Source organism: Rhopalosiphum padi, chromosome 1 (assembly GCF_020882245.1).
Source record: "Rhopalosiphum padi isolate XX-2018 chromosome 1, ASM2088224v1, whole genome shotgun sequence".
In the NCBI taxonomy this organism is placed as follows: Eukaryota; Metazoa; Arthropoda; class Insecta; order Hemiptera; family Aphididae; genus Rhopalosiphum; species Rhopalosiphum padi.
The window spans coordinates 72,795,218-72,817,919 of record NC_083597.1 but is presented as its reverse complement, the minus strand read 5'-3'; the positions used below and the strand labels follow the sequence as shown (position 1 = coordinate 72,817,919).

The window sequence follows — 22,702 nt, the reverse complement described above, 5'->3', positions numbered from 1 at the left end:
TTTTGTAATAAAATTTATCCATATTCAATAATAAATTATAAATTATAAATTTAAAACCTCTACTGAAAATGTAAAAGAGAGACTATATAATTAAATATAATTAATAAATTGCTCACAAATAATATTATAGTTTATTCTTAACAATAATATACTTAAAATATGAAATTACTAACAATTCTTTTTTTCTATATTTGTTAAATCAAAAAGTAATACCAAAAATGACCATTTTGAAAGTAGCGTTTCTGACCAACAGAGGGGTTTCGTTATAAAAAATATTAACTATCAAGAACACTTAAGTAGACAGATAATTAATACAGTAATAAGTACGAGTATATTATATCTAATAAATGTATGTACCACGTGGAAAAAAAATATATTAATTCATCTTTATTTTATTAAACTATTATTATTATTATTAATTAGGTAACTAATCCACAAAAACAACCATAAATAATTGTTAGATTTATTTTACAACATATAATAATTAACTTAAAATTACATCTATGTACATTGTACATAAATAATAGAAATACATTTCTGTGAAGGAAATTTACAATGTCTTAAAGCATTGATTTATAGAACGCTCTCTAGTGAACAACTAGTGCGGGGAAGTTCTAAAAAGTTACAAGTTTTACCACCATGCAAATATATTTACCACAAAGAAAAATCTGAAAATACATCATGGTAAATAATCAAAATAATAATATAAATTCATACCTAATCAATATTATTGTTTTTTACTGATAAATAATAAGTACTAATAAGTACATATACTTTTATCGTAAAATCAATACATTAAATTTAGTATATTTTAAATTACTTAATTAGAAATTAAAAGATTATTAAGATTATTGTAAATTGATTTTTTTTTTTAGTTTCATTAAGTGGACAATTGAGAAACTCATATTCATGAAGAATATAAAATGAATAGTTCAATATTATGTCGTATTACAATTTTTTAAATAATGTGATATATTAGTATATTGTTAAATACAATTATAATATTATAATAACAGTTTTTCATTGACAAAAACTAACATCAAAATTCAAAGATTATACTTTTAGAAATATATCTAGTATTCTAGTAATCTAGTGTAATGAAACAAAATTAGCTTAATATTATCTTTTAACATGCCGTGTATTACTATTTATTAAGTAAAAAAAAAAACATTTTTTTGACCAAGCTATTAGGTTAATGCGAATTAGGTATATTTAAATGCTATAATTTATTTTTATAAGCGCCTTCTACCGTGATCATGGCTTTAAACTTTAATAGTTTTTTTATGGTGTGGTATGTAAATGGTTTTAAATTTAAGAAGGGTCAAGAATACAGCGGTTCCGATGCTTTTGAGCTGATTATCATAATAAAATGACCATACAATTATTTAAAAGCCCTCTCCTAACTAGATATTGTTAATTGTAGTTCACATACATGTAAAATAAGCATATAGATTTAAATACAATTAAAAAAATGTTTTCACAATTATCTAATAAAAAATATTCAAATAAAATGTTTAGTAATTATAATATTTGTTTTTATAATATTCATCGTGCTACTAATATTCAAATCAACGATAAGCAACAATTAAAAGCAAAAAGTGTACAAAATAATGTACATGCAAAATTAATTGTCTGAATATTGCTTTTTCATGTACGTGAATATTAATAATTATCTGTGTAAAATGCTTAATTAATGTATTATATTATAATAAAAAAACACTAATACAGTATATTATTAATAGTTAGTTAACAAATTATATAGGTACATAATTGAAATAATTTACAAACACTTAAAGTTTTAATTTAAAAATAATAAATAATAATATTTTTTTCAATGTAATAAACTAATAAACAAACTATAATTAAAATAAATAAATAGTAAATTAAATTTGACAATTTTGCAGATTATATTAATGGTATGGTATTAACTGAAGTTTTATTATAAATATAATAATCAATATAACGCTGTTCGTAGGTTACTACTAAATACTACCCAAATATTTTATTGGGTAAGACTTAAATAGTTTATCTCTAATAAATAAATAAATGCAATATGAATAGATACGATAATAATAGATTATTTGCACCACGTTATTTACTACTTTTAAATTTTGAGCGGAGCGATGAATGTATTGATTTTACAATGATGTGTGTTTTTTCGTGTTTATACCATAAGTAGTCGAACAAATGGTTCGTCTTTCAACTTTAAAAGTGGTTTCGGATATCAAATCGGATCCAGTCTGTTTTTCAGAGAGACCAAAATTAAAATTACTAGTCTTTTTTTAAATTACCAAAAAAGTAATTTTTTCATATAAAATTGTATTCAAGTTAAATATATCTTATAGTTTCATGATAATTTATAAACAACTTGAATTTTAAATAAGTATATTCATTGTATATAGAAATGAGCCTAATTCGGCACACACACACATTATGTATTATATTAATATTATAATAAATATTATAACAGTATGGTGTTTTATTGTTACTGCAGTAATTTTCACTTTTTAATTTAAAATTAAACACATAATGTACCCTACTTTGTAAAATTTAGTTATTAAATATATACGTTTTCAATGATCCATTACTGAGTTTTTTTTTAAAAAATGTACTTATCTTTAACATGCTATAAATACACATAGCTTTTACATAGTTAACAGAACCGAAACATTAAACAAGCATGAACTTCTGTACACGCAATATATTATTAGTCAAAAACTTAACATTAGCCTCAAAAATAATTAAGCAATAGCCAATAAGTTTTATTTAGAAAAATCCAAAAATTACCATAACATTATAAAATGTATGTATACTTTTTCCCGGTTTCCCCAAACTAGTCGTTATTTATCGGTAAATTATTTTTACCTGTGTTCAATTTTAATCTAATGATAAACTAACGTTTGTTAAATTAACATGTGTTAAATTTAAGAGTGTTGCACTGTTGCTCAATCATTCTAACAAAGTACTCATAAAATACAAAAATTAATTTATAAAATATTAAAGTTAGAAACACAAAAAACTAATTAAAAATCTTTAATAACACAACACAATATAATATAAATATAGAATAATATATTTATTAATATTATTAATATTAGAATAGATAATAATCACAAAACATTGATAACGAAATTTAATCATACATAAAATTTTACATGGCAGTAAATCACCCTCTAATTTAACTGGCGATAAAGTAAATTTTTAATAACAGATAAAATTTAAAACATGGTTTATGCAACAGATTTTATTTTAACTTAAATTAAACGAGTTTATCTCTATGTAAATATTTATATATAAAATAAAAAGATATATTTCCACATGGTCAGCAGGCTTGTTTAATATTTTATTTACTTAAAATTTTAACAGATCATAAGATCCAAGTACAATATTATGTATAATTTAAATTGTTTATAAATTATATTAATAATAGAAATAAAACAATAATATACATTAAATACAAAATATTATATTTACATAATTACTAAAAATTCCGAGGAAGTAAAGTTAAATAATTTAATAATTGTTTCGTTCGCTAATGAAATCATTCTATTGATATGTGGTTCTAAAGCATTATTCTTTGTGAAAATACATAAACAATAGTAGTATACCTGGTTATACACTGAAGGAAATTAAAATTAAGAAAACTTAATAGTTCTGGGAAATTAATATAACTATTTACAAGTTTAAATAAAAAATGTCCTCAATTCATTTTTTTTTTTTATGATAAACTAACAATGTGAAACAAAATTAATAATGGCTGGTTAAGAGAATATGACTTACAATTAATCTTACATTTGAAAGCTAAAAAACATAGAAAACGATTTTTTTTAATAATATCTCAGCAGTAGGCTGGGCTGTGTATATAATACATTAATACGTGTTTATTGAAAGAATAAGTTGAATCAAATATTACATTTAAATTGCCTACTGATATCATAAATCTGTGTAATGATGAAGACTTATTGATATGGTAATAAATAATAATAGAGTAGTGGAACCCGAGATTTATAAAATGTTATTATTAGTTTACAATGTACAATATTTAGAGGTAATTTATTAACTGTACACCAATCAGGCAGAATAATTAATTTGTAATAATGATGCATCGTTAGATGAATTTACTAATCGGAATAATTTCAAATCATCAACAATATTAGGTTCTTTGAATGCAAAACGTTGAAATCATTAATATATAATGAAAAACAGTAAAGGAGCTAAATGTAAACTTTTGGGCACTTTACACTGAACATTAAATACCTAGATCAAAATTTAAATGTTTATACTTTACGATTTTTGTTCTGTTTGATATGTAGGATAATATTTAAGATCATAAATGGCTACAAACCCACAAACTCCAATTTTATTAGATATAAGTAATACAGGATTATAAAAAAGTTTTAAAAAATCTATGAAAATAACGTCGACTTATTAGCCAGATGGAAAGACGTATAATATGAATTTTTACTAATTGATTTGTAGTCGTTATTTTACTACTTATAAAACCACGGTGGTCGATAGATAATAGCGAAGAAATCATCAGTGTTTTTTTTTCGAACATAATTAATTTAAAAATGTTGGTACTATAGAAAGTAAACATATGGGGTGAAATTTGATATACTAGTTACGTCATGACCCTTTGAACTAGGCGTAATATATTAATATAACTTAACACCCAGAGAATTAGAAACAAACCCGTAGATAAAGGTAGATTAAATTGAATATAACAATAGAACATCTAATACAAATTTGCAGTTTATAAAGAAAAAATACTCAGAATCATGTCTAGGACTGGACTAGATTTATGAGCAATCATATCGAATTCATTTAGGACGTCAGTAGCATACAAGACCAAAGAAGATAAATTTAACTGCTAAAACTGGGGCAATTGTAGTAGCCAGTAGAATCATGTAAGGCTGAAGCTGTTACTGACTCATCATAAACACTTGAAAAATATTGTGAAAAACTATGAACTATAACTTTACTGCTACTTATAGGTAAGTCATTGAAATTAGAATACACTTGTTTGGACGTTTACTTTTCAAAAACTGACTTTTTTTATAATTTTAGTGTAATACAATTTATGCATCTGCACTTATTGTTTTTAATTAGCGTCACTCAATTTAAATATAATTTTAAAAAAATGTTAACAACATTATTTATTTATTTTTGAATACAACAGGTCAATCTTTGCTGGTTATTATTAACTTACTCATTTTATAAATACTACGTGAAGAATCATTTACAAATTGATTATAATATAGTAGCTGACAATTTAAAATAATAGAAAACGTAACAATTAAAATTGCATATAAAGATAATCAATTAGTAATAAAGTGACCATCTCACACAAAACTACAATGCTTGTTGAATTTGATAAAATTAAATCAAGTAAAAATTTTGTTAGATTTTTTGTTACATTGAATTGGTGTAGATTAAGATCTGAAAATTTTATAATACATTTTTTCTAAATTTCTAAAATAACATGAGTCTGGTACAACTATAATATTAATTACTAACCAATGTAATCCAGGAAGGTTAAAATCACCTGATATAATAATTTTAGAATTAAGATATTTAGATAATAAATTATTCACAGTATCTATATGAAAATTATAATCGTTCATTTTGAAAATCAATGGGTTGTAAACAGTACCAATTAATAAATTTAATGAACCTATCGATAGTTTAACAAATAATTGTTTAAAATCATTATTTTGAAGTAGTATACAAAAATAATTTAGGTGACTTTTGACCGCAATTAAAATTCCGTTACCTTTGATGTTTGTGTTAGTGCCGACAATACATTTATATTTCCTCTATCAAAGCGAAAAATTGAATAAGTTGAAATTAGACCAAGTTCATTATCACTAATCCCATTACACAACCCAGTTTCGGATTAAACGATTATATTGTAATCAACCAAAGCAACATTACGCATTTACTAACAATAAAATATTAGATTTTCTGATTTTTGACATTATTCTCAACGGCTTTTACGACGATTAATACATTATTAACATACTTAATATATAAATAATTTTCACCAGCAAATTTTCTAAAATTTAGCTTGTCCGGTATTGTAATATTGATTTAGGATGTCTACGTTGAAGTAGCATAAAATCCGTAAAAAACTAACACAATCAAAGTTATCAGATTGACATAATTTTATTTTAATTTTCAACAAATATTGTAAACGTCATGTCGATTTGGTAACGTAATCCGCGAATTGGTGGACATTTATTTGAGACCTTGCCCAAACGCAGTAAGTTTACAGGAATAACATCAGTATTGATTCGACGAAATACTTCAAGAATAGATTGCATAGGTATGGTCCGTATTACTCGTATTAGTATTATAAGGCAACTCAAGTACATTAAAGAAAACTAAATTACTACGACTTCTTGCTTGTCGCTCATATATATTAGAAAATATATCTTCCTGAGTAGATTCGAGAAAGTTAGGTTTAGTTTCTAAGATCAAAATTTTAGATTCAAGTTTCTCTATCTCTATTTTTCGCTAATTAATTTTCATTTAAAAAATAACCAACACAATGGAGGGTTCTAATATCTCATCGACAGTAATGCTTGAGACATTGACATAAGCAAACCGGACGATCGTTGAAAAACAGCCGACTACGTGTATCGTCGTCTCAACTCATAATTGCCACATATTTTTACACTTGCAGCCCGTCGCAGATCGCGCATTACCTGCCAACTATTGGCCATCAATGATTGGCATTGAGAGTTGGCGACCAAAATTCTCATATCCAATGTGTCTTCATTGTCCAATAAACGACATAATATTCTATCAGTTTTTCGACGAACGTCGATCATCGTAACGAGAACTGTACGATCCACATGATTCATGGTCCTGGCAGATCCGCCACAACGATTTCAGCAGAACACACTTTGATTGTTTTGCACTCCAATAAATTCCAATTGCATCGGAATAATAATATAATTAATCTTGCATTCAATATATTATTTAAATGATTTTTAACGAAAAAAACAAATATTATTAACGGAGACAACGTGTCGGGTCAAGAGACAAATCGATAATGCGCAAAAAAAGGAATACGTGTTTTGTTCAGAAACAATTTTTTATACGTTAAAGTTTCCACAGTACTAAAACAGTAAAACGATTTGAAAATAAATACAGTTATGAATATTATTGTAATTAAAACTAAATTACTGTAACTTATGTATATGGCATAATACATTAATATAAATACGTATATACAAATAGATGTTATAAAATATTATAGTATCGAGTGTTTTTCTATTTCAACCTAGAGAAAATAGGTAGGTTAGTTACTAATATGATTATATTATGCAAATTGTTTGACATATTTTCATATTACTTTTTTTTTATTATTATTACTTAAATTGTAATAGATTAATAATCGGTGCATTAAATTACATATATAATATTAATATAATGATAAATCTAAAGTGGAATATTTACATCTTATGCTAAAAATAGAATTTTTTAATTGTATAAACTAGAGTTAATAATAATAATTGTACAACGATTGATCATCATATTTATATAAGAAGTAAATATATTGATAATATTAAGCCTATTTTATTTTTAATATGTATTACAAACCATTATATTTTTTTGTTAATTGTTAATACAAGTAGATAAAAATAATAAGAAAAAATAAGAATAATGAAATTATTAATATTAAATCAAAGTACCTATTAAAAATCAATAACTTAGTATTTTTTCACCAAATGTTTATACTATCAATTTTTATACATGGTATCATTTTCAAAATATTATTTTGATATAAATAAGTGAAATAGATATTTGAGATATCTATTTTTTTTTTGTCTTATTGAATACTATTTAGATCCTTCACCACAACCACCAATTCTCTCCAACTGTCTCTGTCTGTAGCTAGCGCTTTACTGTCCAGCATATCCAGGTCTTTATAGACACTGTCTTTTAAACTATCTATAGGTATGATAAATATTTGATTTTTTTTTCTATATATGGCTATAATTTGATTTAGGTTAAAATATATATTATTATAATAATTAAATACAAATAATATAATTAATTCAATATATTCTATATATTATTATAATAATTAAAATAACCTACCGTAATATGAATATTAAAATAAATAATATTAATAGATACATCAAAAAAACATACCATGAAATATACTTAGTAAATAGTAATATAGGCTGACATTCTGACAGACCGTTTCCGCTCAGATTAGTTTTTTTTATATCATGATAAATCATTGAATTCAAATTTAACATTCACCCACTCAACACCTAATGTACAGCAAAGCGGTACCCACTTGCCTACTTATTTTTATAAAAAACTTTAATTTTTTTTTTATTAGAACTAATATAAACCATATCAATATAATAAAATGATTTTTAATCTGGATAATAAAACATGCAAATATTTATTATTCGTCATCGTTGTAGATTCTTAGATCCATAATAAAGTAATAAGTCAATATAAAATATCATAGTATAGGTACACTAGGTACTTATTAATAAATAGTTTCAGATAATTTAGTTTCATGGATAACCAATGACTTTTTGTTTTTAGTTATTTTTATAACGTTTATTATTATACATAAAAAATAAATTATGAATATACCTGAATTAATTCCTTCAGGCTATGAATCGGTTATAAACCGTATAATACGAAAATTATATTTCTGATCAAATTGATAATTTATTACCTTTATTATTTTCTCTATTTATAATCGATATAAATACAACTTTAAAACATTCAGATTATTTCTTACTTTCAGATGACACTAAAGCTTACAAAATTGTTAAATGCCATGATGATGCACTGAAACTTCGATGTGCCTTAAACAGCCTCTATCAATGGTGTAATAAGAATAATATATTTTTGAATATTAAAAAATGTGCTGTTATTTCATTTTCTTTAAAAATATTAATTACTTTTTGATTACAAAGAAAAAAATTAAAATTTGACACGTAATAATTAAAGATCAGTGCGTTTTTATTGACTCTAAACTTTCCTTCAATTTTAAAGTTATTTATAAAATAAATAAATCATATAAGAAACTAAGCTTGTTAAGACGTATATGTGTAGAGGTTTTTGTGACGAGTCATCCTTTGAAAATTCTGTATTTCGTACTAGTTCGATCTCACTTTTGCTACGTTTCTTTAATTTGGCGCAATAACAATATCATCCAAAATCATAGTCTATCTACTGCTCTGTGACCTGTGTTTAGAATAACTTTATACGATTATCATAATATAAACCACTATAAAAGAGTTCCACATTCTAGGTACTTTTCATACTGCTTATGACCCCTTCAAAATAATGCCCTTAAATAGAATATTTAATACCATAAACGATTAATGCCGTACATTTTTGTTTCAACTATTAGTTATTACTTATTACATAATATTATCGATTGTACAGAAATTCCCCAGCGATTAAATTTCGGAGTAAACAATCTAATTCCAGAAATAATTCAATATCTTATTTTCTCTTTACTTCTTCAAATTAATTTCTTGTAAATATGCTTATTTCTACAGGTAATTCGACTAAAGATTTAGATTTATAATACGACCCTTTTTAATTTGTCAAATATTTTATCTAGTTAACTTTCATTTTTATTTTATCTTTTATCTTATTACTCCCTCTCTCTTTTTCCAACCTATATTTATTACTCTTTATGTCTCTATTGTACTCATTATTAATAATTATATTATTCGTATCATATTATATTTTTTATTTTTAAGTTTACATAGCTATTTAAATGTATAGATTTTTTTTAAATCTATCTATTTTTTTTATATATTCTTCACAAATATAATGTTACTTGTTAGATATTCGTATACATATACATATTATGTATACATATTCGTTATACTGTTATTACATTGTATATTATGTAATTGGTATTTATTTCCGTAAATAATGAAACAATTAATATTATTATGATTTTTAACTTAATGAACATATTGCTAATAGTACTTGCATGGTTTTAGTGTTGCTATTAATTTTATTAGACACAGGTTAAACATAATGTATTATACGACATTTCATGCATATTACTTCAGGTAATTCATCATTAGAATTGCAAATAAGTACATTGAGTAATAACTAATAAGTATAGTGAAACCTAAATATAAGTTATAATTAGTGTTATAATTATTAAATACCTATTAACAGACTATTATTGAAGACATTACAAATTGTAAGAAATTTATTTACCTAGAATCTAGATTGCGGTAGAACTAATTTAGTTGTATACACAGTTACGTGTCACGATAAGACTCGTTTTATTTCAACTAATTAATTAAATTGTACTTCTGTATTCTATATAATATTGATTTCACGTGTAAAGTCGATCTGACCAATTGAGTGATGATCAGACTACTCGACTAAATCCTATAATATTATACTTTTGAAAGTAGGTACATGAACAGTTTCTTACAACAAACAAAATAAATGCTAACTCGGAAACGGAGTACGTGTGATTTACTATATAATATACACTGTTATTATATCTATTATCTAGACAACAACTTACTGTTCGTATGCTCTCGTGAATTGAATGGCCCTAGTGCGCCATAAAGGCGACACCACGGCGCCGCGCCGCCGGGATTTTCAGGCGGATTTGTCAAATGTGTGTTTTCAGATTTTATTTCTCGGCAACTTTGGAACTTAACACAATTACAGCTATGGTAATTTTATGTATGTTTGTATGTATATAATTTAAAATACTGTTTCTAATAACCGTCACAGAACACAACATTTATTTATTGTTTATTTTTTTTTTAAGCAATCACGGACCAAACGTTATACATTATTTGTAAAACATAAAAATAAAAAAGTCTGTAGGCAGGAGTGGTGATATATCACCGCCTGGTCACCCTTGGCGTACTCGATAAAGAATAAGTGCCTATTTTAGTGCATAACTAACAATGTACACCGGGGACCGGACGTCATAGCGCGACGACGGAAATCGTTTCGCTTGACACTACAGTCAGCCGGAGCTTTTTTTATGTATGTATGTATGTATGTATGTATGTATGCACGGCGTTTGCAGCGGTGTGGATGGTGTTTTGCGAAAGACACACACATCGACCACAAAGGTCGGAAACTTAATTCAATTACACTTACACCAGATTTTAGTGTCAGCGTGGCACTTAAATGCATGAAATTCAGCTATTTATGAAATAAACAACTGTACGAAAAGGACACTCGTCATAAAATATTCGAGTTCTGACCCGCGCGTACAGTTTTTCATAAGTATAATAAAAAGAAAGATTTAAATTGTATTAATTGTTATAATACGATAAAAGTTATTTCATTTGTGTTGCTATACGTACTTATTGTTTATATATGGTATAGGTACTACACTTTTTATACATTAGGTATAAAATCAATCATCGTAAACAGCATTTTAATACAATTTTCATTTTCGCAACTACTTATTAGGTGCAGATACAATATAATAATACTTCGATTAATTGAATACGAATAATACGATCATAATTCATAAGTAACAACGGGTTTACATTTACTTAGTTACATATACGATTATAATGTATCTTAGCTTAATTTATACATTTTAAATTCTTTTAAATAAGATATCAATTTATTAAATGGTTTATTATATATTTTGTATATGTTCATAGTATGTTTTCATTTTTCACTGCATTAATCACATCATGCCAACGGACTATGCTTCGTTCAACAATTTTTTATTTTAACGTTTACACATTACAGGGAAATCGCATAGTCTTTGACTGGTAATTTGTCATTCAGAAAAAAATATTTACCGTGTACACGTGTAGCACGTGAGCTATTTCTGACTGAAAATGCCTTCCCACTCGAGTCAAACATACTATTTTTTGTCACACCTCTGACGCTTCCGTAATCGCTTCTATCGATATTCATAAACTATTACCTTTTTCATTCTCAGTATCTCTACTCCTTTCCAATTGAACACAATGAGCAATAGTATTTTCTACATTATACAAAATGTATCGATATTTTCTCATGCATATTAATTATAACAATTATAATAATTTATCCGTTTAAATAAAACGGGCAGAAGCCCAATTTTTAAGAACATATTATGATATACTTAAATTAAATGTAACAGGTTAATAAACAAAATAAAGTAAAGTAGACATAAAATATAAATATGCATAGCGTGTGAAAAAGCGTATTAGAAGTGACGCTCAGTTATCATATTTATTTTTTATGAACCAAGATTGTCTTCAAAGAAGAAACCAAAGACATGATAATTATTGTAGAGCGATATGGCTCTAGATAAAGATGAATTTTTGCAAAATTAATATTATGAGATGGGATGTAGATAAGCGAGGGAGACCTATGACGATGTAAAAGGACTTTAATAAAATGGCTTCTATTATCTAATAATACGCAGAGTTAATGTGGTTATCGATAAGGTATATTAATCTAATTTGAACAATAACATTTCCAGGTCGTGGTCAGAAAAAACGACAATCACTGTATGCTTTGACTGGCATTAAAAATTAAACTTCCGTCAGCGTGATTCCCTTGTAATTTGTATATGTTAAAATAAAAATGCTTGATAGTGGAACACTGAGAATAAAACATGGTGTGATTACTACGGTGAAAAATTAAATTAATATACTGCGAACATACAAAATATTAATAAATATAAACTATTAAAGTTAATTAAACACCCAATATGACGGTTACAAGCCTTTAACCAGTACAACCAAATATTTTGTGTCTTCCCATACTTGTCTCAATGTTACATGAATTACATCTTTAAAATTACGTATAAACAGTGGCGTATAAAGAAATTAATTTCAGGAAGGGTTAAAAAAAATGTCCCATTCTTAAATTCCAATTAATTATACAATCTAAATCAATGCCAGTACCAAGTACGTACCAACCATATATTTCATGGGGGTAGAGGGTTTGAACGTCGCTACATATAAATAAATTTGGTTTTAGATAGAATTCACGTGCATTACACTGCAATTTTATATTATTTTGAAATAAATTAACGCAGGTTGAAATTTTTTGTCTAGAAGTAATGCAAATAAAAGTGGTACCTATATAATGATCATTGCGTAAATGCCAAGCTTCAAACTACCACATATCAAGAGAAACTAGACAATTTGCTTATAATTAGTGTTTAAAAGGGAGTTAATGAATCTCTGGTTAATTGAAGTGATTAGATTAGTGCCTAATGGTAGCCCATTGTACCATTTGTACCATCCTTCACCAAAGTCAATGTACAGTGTATATGCAATATTTAAATAAAATAATAATTAAAAATTGAATTGTTTTGTAGTTATATAAATAGTGCAAAAATCATCTATTGAATAGTCTGTATACAATATTTGCATAAAGTATTTAATTATGCCATTGATTATAAATACTTATAATCTCATTAATCAATGGCTATGCTTAAAACGATTGAATACCTATTTGTATTATTTTCAATATATTATTTTGTCACGTTAAGCAGTGACTGATCTATGTATATTTAATCAATCATGTATCTAGATTTGAGAATGTAGAATAATTAATTATTTAATTTAATTTATAGGTACTATAGCTCTTCACAGTTTCACACATCATTGTTTTGAAATAAAACCTCTATGACTATGACTTTGAACTTTGAAAATTATTCATTTTAAATAAGCAACTATGTTAATATCCGTTCTACATTAACGAAACAATTAAAGTGATAGTTCCAAATTACATGCTTTGTATAACATTGCACATATGCACAATTATAATGGAATACATTTGATTATTTTATAGGTATTATCTCACCACTCACCACAAACTTTTCACATTTATACCGCTATTTTTAAATTTTCAAATTAAATTCTATAAGAAATTCTTATAATGTATGCATGTTGTAGTTTCTTTCGAACCGTCCAGCCATCCTCAAGGACTACGGGTAAACTCGTTGCCATGTTAACCAAAAAATTGATAAATCGGTTAATAAATATTCATTTCGCTTCTATACTTAAATGTTGTTGATTTAACAACATTTTTGAACAAAGATATTTTTTTTATGACTTTTTCAATAATATATTTTATAAACCACTATGGTGCCTTTCTAACTTTGACAAAGTTGTGTAAAAATTAAAATCAGCTTATAGTCTTGATATATAAAGTGGGATTAATATTTCAACCATTTTTTTACTTCCCTAATGTTTTCTATTTATTAGAAACATAGAAATCCAACAATGCCGAACACATTATACCTATATACACGAGTATAAAGGGAATCGCCACTGCAAACGTCAAAAATGACATTATATACGTTTTATTAAATAATATGTAGATATGTTAAAAATAGAAACGTTTTATAATTAATTTCAAATTTTATACACAGTTAATCGGTAGTTCACAGTCTTATCCTGTCACTTTTATATTGCTGTTCTCGAGCCGTTTGCCATATAGAATTGTCCACGACGGGTTCAGGCTCATACTATAATCACGGTAACAATTAGTGCTGCAGAACGGAGCATTTCTTCGGTACTGGTTATAATGTATTATAGTTTCCCGTCAGAAAGGCAAAGCAGGAATTCTGCCCGTCGATTTTAAGTCCGTAAACTTAGGTATTACCGTATTGTTTGGGGGTTCCGGTCGTTTTATAGATTCCATTCGGCATAAAGATGGCCAAAGATGACTGTGAAAGACTCCTCGAAGTCCTCGGAGATATAATTCATGTACATCATTCCTGGATACTATTTGTCGTAAAATCTAAAAATGATAGCACAAATGGCGCCACTGGGTTAAAATATTAAAAATCGTCGGTAATTTTTCGAAATTAAAATACTTTGCTGAATAAACAAACAATAACGTCGTCAAAACATACGCGTTGTCATGATATGTTATATTTACGTTACCAATCATCGGTCGGAAATATCAATTTATTAAAATACTTAAAAATTTAAAAGCTAAATTGTGTTTTCCTGGACTGTTTTTTTCTCCCAGTCCGCTACTGCTTATATATATTTAAATATATATAATAAAAATATGGTCTTAAAACATACTCCAAAAACTATAAATTAATTAAATGAATTATAAAATGATTTTTATGGGAAAAATGAACACAAAGTAATAATATTATTTTTATTATTATTATTATAAATTTATAACATATGTGTTATACTATTATGATACTATTTTTCGCATTTCTTTATACTGGCCACTTTGTCAAAAATAATAACGTTGCTATCGTCAATGAAAAGATAAGCTTTATTGTTTATATCATGAGTATAAAAGACGAATCTTTATAAATTATATGGCATTACCAATCCAATTGTCTACTGCTCTACTGTCAAGCTAGCTGCCAAAACGATCATTTTTCAATCACAACTTTAAACGACGTATACTTAAATATTTAAGTATTTAGTGTTATATGGATTCTTGTATAATAGACGTACGTAAATATTTAATATTTAAGTTTTTCGCGTAAACTATATTATATGACTAATATATAAACGTATTTTTTTGTAGATTGGAGACGATTTTATTGTGAAAAAAAAATCATATTTGAAAATGATAACAAATCAATCGTTCATAATAATTTTATTGGGATTTATAATCATAGCCCAAGCGGGTATATTTTCAATTACAACAAAACGCAATCTAGTAAGTAGATACAATTATTAATTAAATGGCGCTAAGTCCTAGGCGATTAGATTTTGTTTTGTAATCTCAAGATAAAATGTTATTTAATTACAATAAATAGTTAATAGCCCATAAGTTTTCATGTGTTTTTTTATAACACTAAAATATAAATGTTAAATTGTTGTAATCATAAATACCTAACTATTAGGTCTGTCAGCAATCATGATTTTATTGTTATTACAACAAATTTATGATATAAATAGGAATATATTCTTTAAAATCATAGAAAACACAAAAATTAAGGACTTAATACATTAGGGCAAAAATAACATAACAGCTAACTGCCTTTCTTGTATTGCCATATTTTATTATGCTCTTCCGTATAATAATTTGTAATGTTTTTTTTTTTAAGGAACTGGAAAATAACAAAAAAGAAACGAGAATGCTCATGAATAAAATAAGAAACCTATCAAATAAAATAGTTGAAGAAGAGGAGACACGTCTCGAACAATCTAACATTACCACACACGAAGTCAAGGCATGGCAAGCGATGTATACAGGTTTATCTAAAGGTTATGGGATACTAGAAAAAATAATGAAAAAAGATGCAGCACCATCAAACTCTATAGCAAATAATACTAATAATTTAAATGGGACAAATAATGGGATTATAATTTATAATCCCATTATTATAAATTGTAACCACACTAACCAGTGATACCCCCAGATAGCAAGATAACATTTTTTGATCGCTTATGTATTATTATTTTTATAATGATTACATTATATAATTATTTGGATTTCATCATATTTTGATTAAATAATATGATATTAATGTTTATATATTGTTGTTTGGCCACCGGTTTGAAATTAAATGAACATTAAAAACAAAATCAGTATATATTGTTATTTTGTTTTATTTTATAAATATAATATATTATAATATATTAAAATAAATTTTAATATTATATATATGTATGTAATTTTTAATATTTATGTAAAATATTAACATACATATAATATATGCTCAATTAAAGTAGGGAATTATAGCACCCCAATTCTGAAAATAGCACTTACAATTTTGTGGCACTCATTAATAATTAAATTAATTAATACTTATGTATTTATTGTTGATAATATTATATATTCCGTTAGGTACCAAGATAAAAAATAGATTACCTATTATACAACTATATGTTTGGTATACTATTTAATACATATTAAATTTATTAAAATTTGGTTAAAATGAAGGTTAAATATCTAAGTGAAACCATCACTTAGTGTACATGATATATGAATATAAAAACGATAACATACATTACAAGTTTTAATACTATAAAACTTTGGTAGTGATATGCTTTATATAATTTATAAATTATAAATAAACTTATGTATTATACCTATTATTTATTTATATTATATATAAATACAATATGAACGACGTCATACATTGATCATTTCATATTCAGTCCCGTAATGCGTTAAATTATTCTGTCTCGAATAGAACTTTCCCGCCACTTTTATCCGTCGGGAAAACGCGTGTTGTAGTTTCCACAAGATACAGTGGCAAAAAAAACCTTGTAATAATGTCATTACATTTTTATTGAACACACACAATTTTTATATGTATATAATATAATATTTTATTATGTCGTACACGTACTACGCGTAGATTTATACCGAAAATATACACAAACGACAAACCACTGCAGTATAGTTGAATTGCGCCGTTATTACGATATAATATATATATATATATATTATGTATTTATGTATACATTATTTTACAAATTCAAGTTAGCCCACTCTATAGCAGATATTTTGTGTTTACTTGAATACAATTCCACTGAGATTACTAAGTTTTTTTTTACTTTTATTTATTCCGAGTGAAACTCAGAATATGGTTTTATAATATTTTTTATCTTCTTTTTTTCCATTTGTTCTTATTGGAATAGAATAAAAAAAAAACTGCAACTGTTTCAAAAATACAACTCCACAGTACAACAACTGACCACAAAGACACTTCGGGTTGTTTTTCATGTATCTAAGTACATTATACCCTGTTTTAGAGAAAAACAGTAAAATATTATTATCACTGAAGAACAGCAATAAGTCTTTCGTTTTTCTTTTTTTAGCCAACTTCTGACCTCTTTTTAGTTATGATGGTTAAGGACACTCATCCTCTAAAGTTATATTTTACCAAATAATATATAAAAACTACGTTTATATAAATCTTACTCGTATGATTTAAGGATAGTATACCTATAATATACGATATAATATTTTTTATAGAATAGTACCAGTAAAAGCGATGAACATAAAATATATACGCATTATCAGTATTGACTGAAATATTATGCATAACATTATATATTCGTATCTATATATATATATGTGTATGTGTGTGTGTGTGTGTGTGTGTGTGTGTGTGTGTGTGTGTGTGTGTGTGTGTGTGTGTGTGTGTGTGTATAGGTATATATAATATATAGGTACATCGATAAATTTATGTGTATATAGATGAGCATGATAATAATATATAGTCGTTCTGGAGCGCGAAGTATTTGAATTTCAAATTAGAATTTATCGCAGAAAATATGTAATTACCGTTCTGAAAACTTTATCGATATACATTATTATGATTAGACCTTTTAATAAAATATTAATACCAGTGAAAACGTCGTAGTCGAGATGAATTATTATAGGTATACTATATAATATTATGTTTTAGTTTAAAATAAAATTATTCAAATGGAAAATACAACTCTTCAAAACCTTCGTTCACGGAATACTGTACGCCTACTTTTTTTAAACAGAAAATACGAAAAATAGATTTTTCGCAATATCGAATAATATGATGCGTATCTAACAAAATTCGATGAAATGTCCCCTAAAATAAATAAAAATGTTTTTTTTTAGGGTGATCAATTATTTATTATCAAGAACCCAAATATGGCGACAGAATAACAATAACGATTATATACCAACCCAAATTATAGTGAATATATTTATACATGGCGTGTTCCAATTTAAAAGTAATAAAGTAATAAAAATAGCGGTTGTCACTTGTCGTATTAAAAACAGTAATTTTCTGATTTTTTGACAAATATATATTTTTACATACTACCTATATTTTAAATTTAAACTATTAAAGCAAAAAGTTATAGTTTCCACCATTTTTTATCACAATAATTTTTTTAATTTCATATTTCCAAGCATTTATGACATTTTAACTTCAGAAACAGTATTGTTATTAATTATTAATAAATATATTATTATTTACTTGTATAGTAAACATACATTATAGGAACAGAATATTCCTCACCAATCGTTAGACATAGAATTATATAAATTACTGTTTCGAAAAAAACAACCCAAATTATATTGTACTCATAATAACTATACTATAATAAATTGTATATTTATGCGAGACTAACCTATATAGATATATATGGGGATAATGATACAATGTATACTATAAATATATGTCTATGTCTTATTATGTATTCTATAAAAAATAAAAGGTTTACAAAATATAATGCACATGAGCATTATGTATTATTTTATTTTTAATAATATTATAAAACAAAGCGTATTATGATTGTACAAGTACAAATATATTAATATGAACGGATATGTTATTATACGTAATATAGACGTTTTGACAAAAGCGTAAAATATTTTCATATTTTTCCATTGCAGATGAACGGGTAGTATTGTTGAGAAGCTCTATTTTTTTGTATGTGGTGAAACAGAAAAACAAAAACATATCCGTGCGTGCGTGCGTGCGCGTGTGTGTGTGTATATGTGTGTGCAAAGGTGCGTATTAAGTAAAATACATGTATATAATAGACATACAATAATATAACAAATAACATATTAAAGAGTACCTACTGAGTTATAAATTTAGATTATACTGTACAGTTTTTTTTTCAAATTATCTTTAAAATGACATAAAAATAAATAATTAAAGTTGTACTAAAAAAAACCTTGCTATGAATGTATGACAATTTTTTTTTTTTATATACCTTATTAAGTTTTAAACATCATTTGTGGTTAAAAAAACTATTTACAGATTATAAAAATTATTTTTAATTTTTATTTATTAAAAATTATTTAGAATCTATACAGATAATATTATTACAAGTAAATTTTATCATTAATATTAGTATACAAATTATAGTAAGTTAGCACTTAATAGTGTTATCCGATCTGTACAAATTTTAAATTAAGAAATTATTAAATTAAATCGTTGTCTTATATAACATAATACTATTACGTTTTCCGACATTTTTCAAATTTTTAGACTTTCAAGAAATGTGTTGAATTGATATATGTATTTTTTTAGCATTCTATTATGTACTCAAGAAATTGTTGCGATTATAGGTTCATATCCTTTATGTCCATATGTTGCACACAATTTTTTTTTTTGTAAATAATAAAATAAATAATTATTCTTGTAAGTTTATTGTATAATAGTTCAAAATGTTGGTCATTATATTATAATAAAATATAAGCATCCATATTTATATTTTTATTTTTAACCAAATTTTTCAAACCCATTCTTTTTTAAAAGATAATTATGGAATTAATAGGTGAACCTGTGTTGTGTAACTCTTACTCAAAAAGAATGCGACTTAAAATTTAATCTTTCCTGTAAGTACAGTGAAAATTTTATAAAATGACTCAGTATGCTCTTACCCATAATATTATAATGTTATACTATAGAATGCTCTCGACCATAGACGTAAATATGATTAAAAAAGGACTAGAAATTATATCAATTAACACTTATAAACGTATTTAATTATACTAGACGAGGGGATTTCAAGAGTTTGTTTTCTTTGGGGGGGAGGAGATAAGACCCCCAATTTACGCCTATGCCCTCGATATATTGTGTAGCGTATAATAGTTTGCAGCAGCGTTGCGACCAAAATGCACAATATAATATTATAAAACGATCGATTTATAATTCGTGTATAAGTGCGTACAAATCAAATACATAAATTGTATGCGGCTGGCGAGCGATGATCGCGTGTTGCTGGTATGGTGCTGAGAGCGAGGATATAAGATATAATATGTATAATGTGTATTATAGTACGAGAGCGATAGAGGTAGAGAGAGAGCGAGGCGAGCTAGTAGCGTGTCCGCCGCAGAAGCCGGACGTGTCCGTTGCCGCTTGATGATGCCGCTGCTGCTTACCTCTGGTTGCGTTTCCGACGCGGTTTCCGGTCCGAACACAGGCCAGTGCCGCCGCGGCCACTCATCTATATCTATACACTGCGAGCCCCGCCGTGCCGCGTTCTCGCGCGCACGGCGTAACGATATATTATAACGATATTTGTACTGTGGACGCGGCCACCGCCGCGGCACTGTCACCGACCACGCCGTCCACGGCCGCCGAGACGGCCATCGCTGCAGTCAACGCCACCGTCGTCGCCGCCGCTGCAACCGCCGATGATGCACCTGCAGACCACAGTCCGGACGACGGTCTTCCTCGGTGGCGCCTCATCGTCCCCATTTCCATCGGCCGATGACGACAGATCCGGAGTGGCCGTACGCGGTGACAATAATATTATCGTCGTCGGTTGTTATGATACACGATTTTTTGTGATGGGCATTTTATACATCCGGTTTCTTCCGCACGTGTTGTAATACGTATACCGCAGTGTCGTATTTTATGATATTTTCGCATCAATTACACTTTCGATGACAAAAAAATATGTCATAATACAAATAATTATTCACTGCCGTTATTTAATGCTATCTGTCTATTATTATATGCGTACCTACACACTGAAGAAACATTCGCGTTGCACAAGACGCAAATATTATAATGTGAAATAATATAATTAATAATTATTATTATTACTGTTATTACTATATTTACTATAATAACATCGCGTGCGCACGTCGTCACGGTTGTATTTCGTTTACCGCACCACCACCGGCATTGCGGACGGTTTTAACGGTCGCGCGCCCTGGGACGTCGTCGGTGGTACACCTTCGCCCGTTCGCCGTGTGCCGCCCCGCCCGACACCGACGCCGAGGCGGACTCCGTTCGCCGCCGGCCGGCCGATGATCGATTAGCGAGCACAAGCGCCGCGCCCTCTGCCGCTCCGGGTCTGGACCACCGCCGGCGGTGCGGCTGTGAGCAGAGAGCGCCGTCGTGCGACTTACGCGGATCCGACAAAGCTCGAGGTCCACATCTCGAGTCTCCCGATTTATTGGTGGTCGGTTGCATATTATATTGTGATTATAATACGTGGATTAGGATAGGACGGGGGGAGGGGAGGTCAGTGCCGGATCTAAGTGTTGATATTGAAGGTTAATTACTGTTTTAATTATATTGATGTAAACGAGAAAAAATTTCAACTAGGTAGGTACACCTCATCATGTCTCGTTATGTGTTCCTTTAAATCGATTCATTCTCTATAAAGTATCTTAATTCCAAAATCAGTGATCGACGGCCCGATAAATTAAGTGATTTGCATATTACATGGAATGTGGTGGACAGCATCTTTGGAGCTTGTCATACAATTATTATGTAAAACGTTTATTATATTTTAAAAATATTTTTTTTTAACCCTCGTCTTATTTTAAATTTTTACATTGGAACGAAATAAAACCTGATGCATATTGTTGGTATTACAATATTTCATACTCTTGTTGCACAATTTCTAATAGTTGTATTACATAATATTATACACATCTATTATATGCCTACACAGTGGCGTCAAAGGGAGGATAGATCCCCCCCATGACTTTTTTCTTTAACATTTATAACAATTAAATTTATGTATATTGTACTATAATGTTAATGTATTACATTTTATTTTATGTTTTACATAATATGGGGGGGGCATGACAAAATCATTTTACCGCCACTGTATGCCTAATATTTTTATATTCTGAAAACTGTTAAGGTTAAGTTTTTAAAAGTCCTAATAAGATTAAAGTTTGAGTTTGAGTTTGAGTTCAAGCTTGGATTCTAGTTCAAAAAACATAAGTTGTACCAATTCCTATTGTAATAGGTATTGTAAATAGACACATTTAATTTGTATTTAAACAGATATTTGAATAC

The 22,702-nt window shown here is 27.3% G+C and overlaps 2 protein-coding genes across 13 annotated transcripts in view; one reads left to right on the top strand and one right to left on the bottom strand.

The window, feature by feature from the left end:
• Positions 1 to 22,702, bottom strand: part of LOC132917870 (potassium voltage-gated channel protein Shaker) — a 179,376-nt gene that overhangs the window by 120,176 nt on the left and 36,498 nt on the right. Inside the window, exon 1 of one of the 12 annotated variants that reach the window (XM_060978836.1) lies at positions 20,821 to 21,555. The exons of the other annotated variants lie outside the window; for them this stretch is intronic. Within the exon in view, the coding sequence (XP_060834819.1) occupies positions 20,821 to 20,885 (65 nt within the window). The 5' untranslated portion in view covers positions 20,886 to 21,555. Of the gene's footprint in view, positions 1 to 20,820; positions 21,556 to 22,702 lie in introns of those variants that run through there. 12 annotated transcript variants of the gene reach the window in all.
• On the top strand, positions 15,312 to 16,491 carry LOC132918392 (uncharacterized). The gene is made up of 3 exons (XM_060979594.1): positions 15,312 to 15,430; positions 15,508 to 15,642; positions 16,034 to 16,491. The coding sequence occupies exons 1-3, from the start codon at positions 15,410 to 15,412 to the stop codon at positions 16,337 to 16,339; spliced, it is 462 nt and encodes a 153-aa protein (XP_060835577.1). The 5' UTR covers positions 15,312 to 15,409; the 3' UTR covers positions 16,340 to 16,491.